At 32.8% G+C, this 12,620-nt stretch overlaps 1 protein-coding gene across 1 annotated transcript in view; it reads left to right on the forward strand.

The window, feature by feature from the left end:
* PKN2 (protein kinase N2) overlaps positions 1-12,620 on the forward strand; it is a 121,765-nt gene that overhangs the window by 32,155 nt on the left and 76,990 nt on the right. Inside the window, exon 2 of the mRNA XM_068540246.1 lies at positions 5,414-5,714. Coding sequence (XP_068396347.1) covers positions 5,414-5,714 — 301 coding nt within the window. The remainder of the gene's footprint in view (positions 1-5,413; positions 5,715-12,620) is intronic.

Raw genomic sequence — 12,620 nt, forward strand, 5'->3', positions numbered from 1 at the left:
ACTGTAGAGTGTAAAGTATCATTATAAGCTTTTGCATTTGCCAAAATTGAAATAAAGTGAAAGTTACTTTTAATGTCTTTAAAAAATGTAATTCCCTCCTATTAGGCAGTATATATTAATTGCTAAAAAAAAAAAATTGAGAAAATATGGAAAACTTGGAAGAGCAAAATAAAAATCTTCTTAGATTTTTTACCCAGAGATAATTATTGTTAATATTTTAATCTCTTTCCTCCCAGTCTTTTTTTGTCCATTCTTATTTTAAACATAATTTGAAATAAAACTGTATACGTAGTAGCAATACATTGAGCTGGATATACTGCTGACGAATAATAAAGAGTATAAATAAAAGAAACCTTTCCTTATTCCCTAGACTGTTTGAAATTCTTTTGTTGTGACACTTATATCCTGAACTTTCTCCTTTCTATAAGTTGGTTTAAAGCCCTGCTACTTGTAAGTTTTGTAAGGGAGTCTGTCTGTGCCCAGCATATATTATTTTAAAAAGTATTGTATTTACCATTCTATATAGTAATAATTCCTAATTATCTTATTAGTTTACATTTCTAGAATTAGAATTACTGGGCCAAAGGGAATCACTATTTTAAAGATTCTTGTTACATATTTCCAACTTTTATAAAGTTTTACAGCTTACATCTGGATTATTGCCAACATTATGATTAGAAAACTCTTTTGTCAGTTTAAGAGGTAAAAATGGTACAGTTTCTTCTGCCATAGCACAAGTTTTTTTTCTTCAATAGAAGTGAACATATACATGAAAGTAAGCAGGGGAACGATGTAAGTGTAACATGGGCACTGGGTTAGTTCATCTGTCATTTCCCCAAGAATGTTAATAGTTTGAAGCAGCTGGTTTTTAAATTTTTTTTAATTTTGGAGAAAGCCTTAGCAATATATGAAGATAAAGGCTGAAAATCCTGTAGAAGTTTGATAGTTTGGAGCCTCTGTTGTTATTAAAGAATAGTTTTCTGTTGATCTAATTATCATTCGTTTGTAGATAAAAATGCTTTTTCTCTCTGTTTACTTTGTAGTTGCTGCGTTATTTCCATTTATCTTATTTGCAACTTGGTATGACCTTCCAGTCTAAGGATATATCATGCTTTAACTCTGGAATATTCTCATCCATTTATCTCTTCATGTAGCGCTTCTCCCCCATTGTCTTTATTCTGTTTTTCTGGAGCTCTTACTACCTGGATCTTGGATCCTCTCATTCTGTCTTCCATGCCTTTAAATTTCTCATTATCGCTGTATGATGAATTCAGAGTAATTCCCTCAACTTATCTATCTGCCAGGATACTAATTCATTAGCTTGGTCTAATCTGCTGTTTTACCCGTCCACTGAGTTTTTAATTTATTTTGGTTCCTTTGAACTCTAATTTTTACTCTTTGTTTCTTACTCATTGAAGTCTCTATTCCTTCTTTTATTTTATTTAGCTGCTCGAAATCTACTTAACGTAAAAATCATTTCGATTGTACTACTATAAATCCTGAGTGTATTAATTTCACTAATGGTTTCCTTGTTTTTGGATTTGGCCCATCTGCTTTGAAAGACTGAATTAAGGATATAGATGATATAAAATACATTAAAAATAGGTAGGATTAATCATGAAAGAGTTGAAATATTTTTAAACATGATGGTGGATTTAGATTGATAGTGAAAGGAATAGGGTATAAGAAAGAAAGACAGGGGTAAGAGAATATAACAGCAAAATGTTAGATTAATTTGACTAGAATGGAGTGGCTAATTAAGCTTGTTGATTTCAGTGATAAAAGGTTTGAGAATTAATGGGGTTTCTTTTGTGTATATATGAATGGTAGAGGATCATGAATACTACTAGGAGTTTAGTTTTATGTTTAGGATTACTTTTGTGTTTTTTTCCTTTCTTTTGTTTATCTCTTTCTGAACATATTAATGAATTTAAAAGGGAGTTTGCGATTAGAGGTTGGATCTAACTTTGCTTCCTTTTGAAAACGTGAGAAAAGGTATCTACTGTTTACTTTTGGGGGAGGTGTGAACTTTATTATAGAGTACAAAGAGTTGAATGGTGGATGAAAGGGTAAAGCTTGTAAACATAAATTACTATAATGTTACTACTGCTTCTAATAGAACCTACTGAGACAGAGATTATCACTGAAGATTTTCACTGCTTAAATAGCTATTTTTTTTTTCCTGAGGCTGATTTATTTTACTGGGTCAAGAATATTATTACATTGCCTAGTACTGATTCCATTTATGATATAATTGCTCTTATTTTTTTTTTAGGGTAGGGACATAATTTAATAGTTGGAATATCTCATTTCAGTTGTTCCAAATGCAAGAAAATTATATTTTCCAATAACTGTCACAGTTTATTGCAACTAAAATTTTTAGGAAAGCAGTAATAGAAAGTACTGTAACCTTTCCTATCTGCTGTTAGGGGGCATAGTTTATCTTAAGTTATTGATTATGGTTTATGTATCTCCTCCTTTCCAAAAGGTATTTGAACCATGTCACAACAAAAGATGGGAGTAAAAATTCAGGCCTTTTAGGAAGAGGAAGCAAACATGCTAACCACATATGATTTATATCTAATATCTATTTTAGCCAGTATAGTTGCTATGATTGAATATCAGTTTTGCCCTAGAGCTTCCTGGAGTATGAGTTCTCTTTACCAGAAAGAGGAAAGCATGACTTCCTTAGCAGTGATAGATTTTCCTGAATTCTAAAAGAAGAATATTAAATAATGTAATCAAATCATTAAGAAAACAAAACAGAACCACTCTGCCAGGCATACGCTCTGCCCTCAAATTGCTCACAGTCTTTGGAGTTGTCAGATAAGGAAAGGAATACTTGTTTAAATAAAGTCCACATTATCAGAGCACACAGGAGAGAGGCATTTAATCTAATTCTAAGAGAGGGCATAGGCAGGAAATTCTTTCCTGGGGAAAAAATTGTGGTAAACTTTGAAACAAAGTAAAAGTTAACTAAGAAAAGAAAGGACTAGGAAGAGATAGTTGAAGAAAGAAGGGAAAATGATGCATCCCAAAGGTGCAGCATGCATAGTAGCTGAGCCAAAAGAGATTGTCTCTGGCAGTAAATTTCTGTAATTTGATATGATCGGCATTTAGGGAGCAAGTTGAAAAGTGGGAGTTGAAGTAGCCAAGGGTAACTGTTTTTTGGTGGTTGTTTTTGTTTGTTTTGTTTTGTTTTTAGCAGCCTTCAAATATTAGTACCATGATTTTCAAGCTCTGCAACAAGGCTCTCTGGAGTGCCTCAGCAAGCTGTCAGGATGCTGCAGTATATTTTTAAAATTTCAGGGAAACATAGTGACACCATTTGTTGGATACCGTGTGGACTAACTAGAGTCAGTAAAGTTTCAATATTAAGGATATTCTACAACCCCCTTGTACTGGCAGAATAGGATGAAGGTGGGAATGTCCAACTGATTTCAAGTTTTGAGAAATTGTGAAGTACCCAGTAGCAGACATATATCCCATTAATAAGTAACTGTGGCTCTTAAAGAATGAAATACAAATGTCATTTTCTTTCAATTTGTATTATTTCAAATAGCTACTAAGTTGTTATAAGTATTGATTAAGTTATTTGGACCTTACTACTTAATAAATGGAATTGTTAGATATTTCTTTTAGCCTATGCATCATAAAGAAAAATTTACTGAGACACTTAACGTTCTGGCTTACTACCTAATATTAAAGTACAGATTTGTGAAAGCAATTCATGTAGTGTTTTCTAAGTTTATAAAGATAGAAATAAAAATATCTAGAGGAATGCATTTAGCTAAAGCTTTCTCATTTAAGAATTGTTTGCCTCCGTTCCCTTTACCTGAAGCTAGACAGTAGAAATTTGGGATTTTATCTTTTGACAATAGTCATATGTTTTTGATAACCAGACAAAGGTGGATTTATAAACTTCGGAAACTGAATAAATGGATTGATAGGACTTATAGTCCATTATAAATAGTGAAAAGCCTCGACATTATTTTGGCCCAGATAGGAGATCATTCTATGTTCGTATAGATAAGAATCAGAAATTTAAGGCCAATAGGTGTAGATCACCAATTTCAGGAATTCTTAATCTAAGATCTATGGTACCTGGAAATAGTACATACAAACATGAAATTTTCTTTGTTCTACTCTTTTTTTTGTCAGTTTCAAAGGGGTTGTTGGCCCTAAAAAGGTTAAGAACAAATTTATACATCAACTACTTCATTTTTTGCATAGTATGCCTGTTGGCACCAGGTAAATTGGTACCAATGCCAAGACTAAATCCTGTATCTTCCCATCCATTAACTCACTGTTTTGCAAAATACATGTTTTTCAGAGGTGAAGAATTAGACGTAAAGAGTATTTGTACCAAGTATTTAAATAGAACTTACTTTATGGGTGTGATGAATTCCCAAAGAAGTTAAAGAAAATCTTTTAATTACTTAGGTCTGTGGTTCAAAAGATACATAAAGGGTGCACAGTGAAATATAAATCTCTTTTCTGTGTCCTTCACAAGCTCAATTCCTCTTCCCAAAGGCAAAAGTTAACTCTCGTGTTTCAGAAATTAAAAATTTAAAAACCAGTAGTATTGTAGTAATGGAGTTTAAAATAGTGAATGATATACAAATAGCCAGAACATAACTTTGCCTGTTTTAAATGTAGATTAGATGTGCTTACCTGATTTGATTTTCATTTTAAGATGAATAACTGATACTGTGTACTCTATTAGCTTCTGTCAGTAGGACATAATTTAGACATCTTTTAGTAGTGATGTTTATGTAGTCAGTCAACCAAATTATCAATTGGGATAGATAGTCATGAAATATATGAATAGAATTCTGAAATTAGTCTTCCCAAGCCCTAATGCATTTAATTGCTTAACTAAAAAGTGGTCATAAGGATATAATTTTATTTTATTTTTGCCAATATTAGTTTATATTTAAGAGGTTCTTATAGAAGATAAAATAGAATTTTATCTCACCTATGGAATTTAATAATAATCTTCACTTATTAAGTGACTATAGTGGGCCAAGAATTATATTTGGAGCTTCACATACAATATTTTGAGTTACCACATTATCTCTGAAAAGTGCCTAATATTATTATTTAGATTTTACACGATTTGACTGAGTATTTGAACGGTTAAATAACTTGTTCAAGATTCACAGTGTAGGTTTTGGAATCTAACTTGGGTTCATGGAATATCAGAAATTCATTGTCTGTTTATACAGCCCAAAGATGTCTTTGTGTATAGATGTGTTTATTTTAATATAAATTTGTCAGGTAATGCTATTTAGTGAGTGGGCAGAGTTTTTGAAGAATTGCTTTAAGTACAGTTGTATTCTTATATGGCATATTTTACTGAGCAGCTAACTTTACTAAACTCCCACATTTGTGTGTTTATTTTTTTCTGTAGGGAGATTCCCGAAGTCTTCCCTTTTATGAGAATGTGAGTGCTGTTCAAAAATTAGACTTTTCAGATACAATGGTGCAACAGAAATTGGATGATATCAAGGATCGAATTAAGAGAGAAATAAGAAAAGAACTGAAAATCAAAGAAGGAGCTGAAAATCTGAGGAAAGTCACAACAGATAAAAAAAGTTTGGCTTATGTGGACAACATTTTGAAAAAATCAAATAAAAAATTAGAAGAATTGCATCACAAGCTACAGGAACTAAATGCACATATTGTTGTATCAGATCCAGAAGATGTTACAGGTATTTTATTTGATGTTTATATAGTATACTAATAAGAAATGTATTATTTTAAAAATAATAATATTTGTGACATTTATAGTCTTTAGTTTTTTTGAAAGGACAGGGACTGTATTTTCTCCTACAGTTAAGGTCTTATTTATATTCTATTCAGAAGGTGCAGTGAGTTGATGAATATGAAAATTAAAACGTTTACTTAGAGATGAGTAATTCTCTGTCTACTCTCTTACCCTCTGTCACTAAGACATTACTTAAAGTTATTTTCCAGTATTTATGTTTTGTATTGAGTCAACCACATGCTCTTACCTGATTCATCCTTGAGATCAGCAGCACGAGTTTGCCAGATGACTTTTTAAAGTTAAAAATGCATTCTATGACCAAGGGATATTTTTATTTTTTGCAAATATAGTTAATCAAACCTGTGACCTTTGTTCTTTGAGGTCTAAGCAACTGAATTAACAACTACACTACCAGGCATTTTGTTTAAAAAAGAAGAAAATTTAAAAAGCCAAACATTACTTTTTTTTTTTTTCTCCAGTATTGAAAATGAAAGGAAAATACAACCTATAAGTCCAACCTAAGAGCATAATTTTTAAACAGTAGAATTAACAGATGTTCATGTTGGAAATTTTTCAATGGTACAGAAAGTAAAAATAGAAAAATGACCTCTATCCACTCTAGGCCCACTCCCTAAAGGTAGCATTACTGAGTTTTTTGTTGTTATGTCCTTCCAGAAAAAAAATTCTATATTTGTATCAATGTCCATCCATTCATATATACATTCTTTCTAAACCTTTTTACTTAACAAATCATATAAGACACATTTGATCTAATAGTTTTGTCTTTGCAAAGAGGATATTTTGAGCTAGTTATTTAATGTCTAAATCCTTAATTTCTGCATTTGCAAAGATAAGGAGTGGTATATGCAGAATGATGTATCTAGCACCACAGAAGTTTTAGAAGAACCTGTATGATTAGCCAAGAAAAAACAGATATAAGTAAAATTACATTTGCTTAAGAAAGTACATAAATTTGACCAAGAACCACAAATTTCCAATCTTAAAAGTTGTGTACAATGCTTCTGATATTCAGTGTACTTATAGAGCTTGTTTTAATGCATTACTTTCAACATCTGGGACTTACCTTAGGGGTTTCAATTGGAGACTGTCTATGTAGAGATTTCAATCTTGTAAGAATAATTAAATCTTAGAAGTGAAAGAAATCATAAAGAAACCAGCCTTCTTATTTTAGAGCTGAAATAATCCGAAAGATGTGAATTAATTTGCCCAGAATTACAAAACTAGCTAAAGAACTCTTCAATCTAGTATTTTCTTACCCACAAATTCAGTAATTACATTATAAATGGAAATTTGTATTATGAAATGCTTTTTCTTTAGCAATATCATATAAACTTAGATATAGCCTATTCTGTTGGAACTCTGCCGAGCTCTACATTCTTTGCCCATTACTTTTTTAGGAGAGGTCTAAAATAAGAAACTGTGCTGGAGCTTTAAACTCAGTTTAGAGAAAACATTTTTGATAATCACAGAATACCAATAACTACCTTGTAATTGGAATATAGAAGTGTTTTTGCCACCCAAGGAGTAGCCCATTTGGTTTCCCCAGCCCCTTGTAAAAAATTAACTTTACTGAAGTATATAAATTACATATGATAAAATGCACATATTTTAAGTATATGATTTGATGAGTTTTAACAAATGTATATACCCAGGTAACCATCACTACAACTAGGGATCCTGACCATCACTTCAGTTCTCTTGTATACATACTTCCAATCAATCTCCAATCCCCATCCCTGGCTTTAGGTAACCACTGGTCCGCCTTCTATCACTTTAGATTAGATTTGTCTTTCCTAGAGTTTCCTATAAAGAAATGACCTTTTAGTCCTGCTGTCAAATTCCTTTTCTACCTCAAAAGCCAATTTGGATATCTCTGTGAAACCTTCCTTGACTTTCTCTGGTTATCTTCTCTATTCTACTTTGTCCACTCATTGTTGTATTACAATTTATTTCTGTACATTTTTATATCACTTACTAAACTGTATGATCCTTGAGGACAGGACCATGTTTTCATTCATTTATTTTCAAGGTTTATCATAAAGCCTGGAGTATAGTAGGTATTTAGTTGAGAGTAGGTATTTAGTTGAGAGTATTATATCTCAAAAAAAAAAAAAATCCCAGCAAATAAAAACCTTGTATTAGTTTTTGTAATTAATACCAAAGCGTAATTTATCATGGTACTTTAAATATTTAATACTTGGGAAATAAAGCCTTAAATAAAAGTTTTAGGAGAAATAATTCCAGAAACTTTCTTTGCTGTTATTGACTTATCAGATAACTGCAGGGCGAATGTTATATGAAATATAACTTTCTACTGTGACTTCTTAATACTTCAGTTTGTTTGGAATGAACTTGACAAGTTGGTTAAAATTTGAATGTATTAAAAAAACAGTTCTCTTTGCAAATGGCATATTCACACATCTTAGTAATAAGTTGTTTTTTGGGGTTTTTTTTTTTCTCATACTACTTATTTGACTGCATTAAAATGAAACAACAACACAGAGGGTTAAAGGTAGTTCAACGTTAATTTTAGGTCACATTGCCATAAAATTTTATGTTTTACATTGTGTACTGAAGTAGGCAAAATCATTTAATTTGATTAGATCTGACATAAAGGGTCAAGGGCCTAGCATTTTGCTTTCAGTTCTCTAAAGTATGTAGATTAATAAGTATGTGCAGAAGTATTCAGCTAATTCCTGTTGTCTTGGGGGTATGTAAGCAGAATGAATGATTCAAGGAAAGAGGGACAGAATTTAAATTTGCATTGTATATATGATTACCATGTAAGCAGTTAGGAGGCCTGTTCTTAACTCACTTCTGCAATAATTAGCTGTTAACCATTAGGTTCTAATTTGTAAAATAAGGACTTTTATCAGATGAACTTTCAGACTTTTAGCTGTAAAACTCTCTGAAATGTTGCTTATTATAATGTCAAGATCAGATCATTTGGGACTGTTTGATGTTCTCTTCATGCCCATGATACTCTAAGCTTCCTGTTCACCTTCCATATACTTCAAGAATAGTCTCATGGAGTATTATTATTATTCCCACATGGAAATTATAAACATATTATAAAATGAGGCTGAATGCACCTTGTGAAAAAAGTTATTGGAGCTCTGTAAAGTGGATTAGTAGTCTAAGCCTTAGTTGATACCTGAGACTCTGAAAGGAAATATTTAAGAAAGAACTAATTTTCTGAATCTTTGGACTCCTATAGCATCCCTAAAGAAGAGGACAAGAATATTTCTCGTATTTTATTAGGTATAACTAATAATTTGTATAGTGTAATTCCCTCTGTTTTTATCTTACTTCCTTCTCTTGTACCTCTTCCCATTTCCATTTTCTCAGACCCCACCAAGCTTAGATTGATTTTTACCTTTTGAGGTAGTGAATATTTTCTTAAATATATAGAGTGTTCAGAAAGAAAATATTGATTCAGTATAGAACTAATAGTGTTGGAATTTTGTGTGTGGTTTTTTTGTTTTGTTTTTGTTTGTTTGTTTGTTTTGGCTGCACCACACAGCATGTGGAATCTTAGTTTCCTGACCAGGGATCGAACCCGTGCCTCCTGCAGTAGAAGCGCAGAGTCCTAACTAATGGACCGCCAGGGAATTCCCTGGAATTTTTTGGAGTTAACCTTGGAAATTTCTTCTAAATCCCAGAGATATATCTATATTGAGGGAGTCTTCTTAATGACTAAAATGTAGTTTATGAAGTCTTTCTTGAATGAGTAGAAGTGAGAATTTAAATTTCTTTTTATTATTGGCCTATCCACCTAAATGTAGCATAGAAATTATAGTTGAATTTTATATTTATTAAAATCTGTGTGGCCTGGTTTATTATGCAGTTTCTACATACTCCTTATTTCTGATTGAATTTCTCATTTTGAGGTAAGCATATTTTGTATTAAGTTGTGTACTCTTAAGTAAAGGATTGCTGTTAGGTAGGTAACTGTGATTGTTAATTAACAAGGCACTTTTAATGCCCCTGGGTTTGTTTTCTCATCTTTAAAATCATGAAATTAAATGATTCATATACACCTAATACTTGAATTCTTTGATATATTTTTTTTTAAGTTAATACACAGTAAAACTGATTCTTTTTGGGTACATCATTCCATGAATTTTAATATACATATAGGTTCATCTAAACACCACCACAGTCAGGAAAAGGAACAGTACTATCCCTTTGTAGTCACACCCTCTTCCTATTCCATATCCCCTGGCAACCACTGGTCTGTTCTCTGTCACTTGTAGTTTGCTTTTCAAGAATAACATGTAAATGGAACCATAAAGTTTATAACCTTTTGAGACTGACTTCTTTCACTCAGCATATTGCTTTTTGAGATTCATCCAGGTTGTTGCATTTATCAATAGTTTATTCTTTTTTATTGCTGAGTGGTAGTCCACTGTATAGATATACCACAATTTACTTATCCATTCCTTCACCAAGAACATTAGGGTTGTTTTCCAGTTTTTGGCAGTTATCAGTAAAGCTGCTGTAACTATCCATTAACAGGTTTTTGTGTGAACATGTTTTCAGTTCACCTTGGTAAACACTTGGGAGTGTGATTCCTAAGTCGTATGTTAGAATATGTTTAACATTATAAGAAACTGCCAAAATGTTTTCCAGAGTGGCTATATTATTTTTCATTCTCACCAGCAATATATGAGAGTTCCAATTGTTCCACATCTCCTCCAGCACTTGGTATTGTTAATGTATTTTTTAACCAGTCTAACAGGTGTATAGTGGTTGATGATATATATTATTGTAATTAGGAGGAGGAAAGAAGAAAAATAAAGTAGCACCATCTTAAGGAGAATTTATGAAAGAACTGTGCATGCCCTAGGTACAGAGTTGTGTACAGAATGAAGAAGTCTTTCCTACCAGAGATATGCAATATGCAGTTTTTAAACATTAAGATGTAATGTAGCATTGATCTGTATTTCTGTTTTTGTGCCAGTACCATACTGTCTTGATTACTGTAGCTTTGTAGTATAGTTTGAAGTTGGGGAACCTGATTCCTCCAACTCTGTTTTTCTTTCTCAAGATTGCTTTGGCTATTTGCGGTCTTTTGTGTTTCCATACAAATTGTAAAATTTTTTGTTCTAATTCTGTGAAGAATGCCGTTGGTGGTTTGATAGGGATTGCATTGAATCTGTAGATTAACCCACGCACATATGGTCACCTAATTTATGACAAAGGAGGCAAGAACATGCAATGGAGAAAAGACAGCCTCTTCAATAAGTGGTGCTGGGAAAACTGGACAGCTACATGTAAAGAATGAAATTAGAACACTCCCTAACACCATACACAAAAATAAACTCAAAATGGATTAAAGACCTAAATGTAAGACCAGACACTGTAAAACTCTTAGAGTAAAACACTCTTTGACATAAACCACAGCAAGATCTTTTTTGACCCACCTCCTAGAGTAATGAAACTAAAAGCAAAAATAAACAAATGGGACCTAATTAAACTTGAAAGCTTTTGCATAGCAAAGGAAACCATAAACAAAACAAAAAGACAGCCCTCAGAATGGGAGAAAATATTTGCAAACGAAGCAACTGACAAAGGATTAATCTCCCAAATATACAAGCAGCTCATGGAGCTCAATATCAAAAAAACAAACAACCCAACTAAAAAATGGGCAGAAGACCTAAACAGATATTTCACCAAAAAAGACATACAGATGGCCAAGAGGCACATGAAAAGATGCTCAACATCACTAATTATTAGAGCGATGCAAATCGAAACTACAACAAGGTATCACCTCACACCGGTCAGAATGGCCATCGCCAAAAAAGCTACAAACAATAAATGCTGGAGAGGGTGTGGAGGAAAGGGAACACTTTTGCACTGTTGGTGGGAATGTAAGTTGATAACAGCCACTGTGGAGAACAGTATGGAGGTTCCTTAAAAAACTAAAAATAGAACTACCATATGACCCAGCAATCCCACTACTGGGCATATACCCCAAGAAAACCATAATTCAGAAGGACACATGTACCCCAATGTTCATTGCAGCACTATTTATAATAGCCAGGACAGGGAAGCAACCTAAATGTCCACCGACAGATGAATGGATAAAGAAGATGTGGTACATATATACAGTGGAATATTACTCAGCCATAAAAAGGAACAAAACTGGGTCATTTGTAGAGATGTGGATGGACCTAGAGTCTGTCATACAGAGTGAAGTAAGCCAGAAAGAGAAAAACAAATATCATATATTAATGCATATTTGTGGAATCTAGCAAAATGGTACAGATGAACCTATTTGCAGGGCAGGAATAGAGACGTAGACGTAGAGAACAGACATGTGGACACTGGGGGTAGGGGAAGGGGAGGGTGGGACAAATTGGGAGATTAGGATTGACATATGTACACTACCATGTGTAAAATAGTTAGGTAGTGGAAACCTGCTGTATAGCACAGGGCGCTCAGCTTGGTGCTCTGTGATAACCTAGATGGGTGGGATGGGGGAGAGGGAGCAGTGGGAGGGAGGTCCAAGAGGGAGGGAATATAGATATACATATAGCTGATTCACTTCATTGTACAGCAGAAACTAACACAACATTATAAAGCAGTTATACGCCAATAAAAAAGAAAAGAAAAAAGAAAAAGATGTTCATTATATAAAAAGCCAGTTTTAGGCACAACATTGTAAATCAACTATACTTCAATGAAAAAAAATTTTTTTAAAGATATAATGTAACATATATAGGCAGTTCTGAAATTTTAATGCCTAGGTTGCTTATTTTACCTTAAATAAAAAACACCACAACCCATAATCTTATCCATGCTATTTTTGTAAAATACTAAGAAA

This window comes from Eschrichtius robustus, chromosome 3 (assembly GCF_028021215.1).
Source record: "Eschrichtius robustus isolate mEscRob2 chromosome 3, mEscRob2.pri, whole genome shotgun sequence".
NCBI lineage: Eukaryota > Metazoa > Chordata > Mammalia > Artiodactyla > Eschrichtiidae > Eschrichtius > Eschrichtius robustus.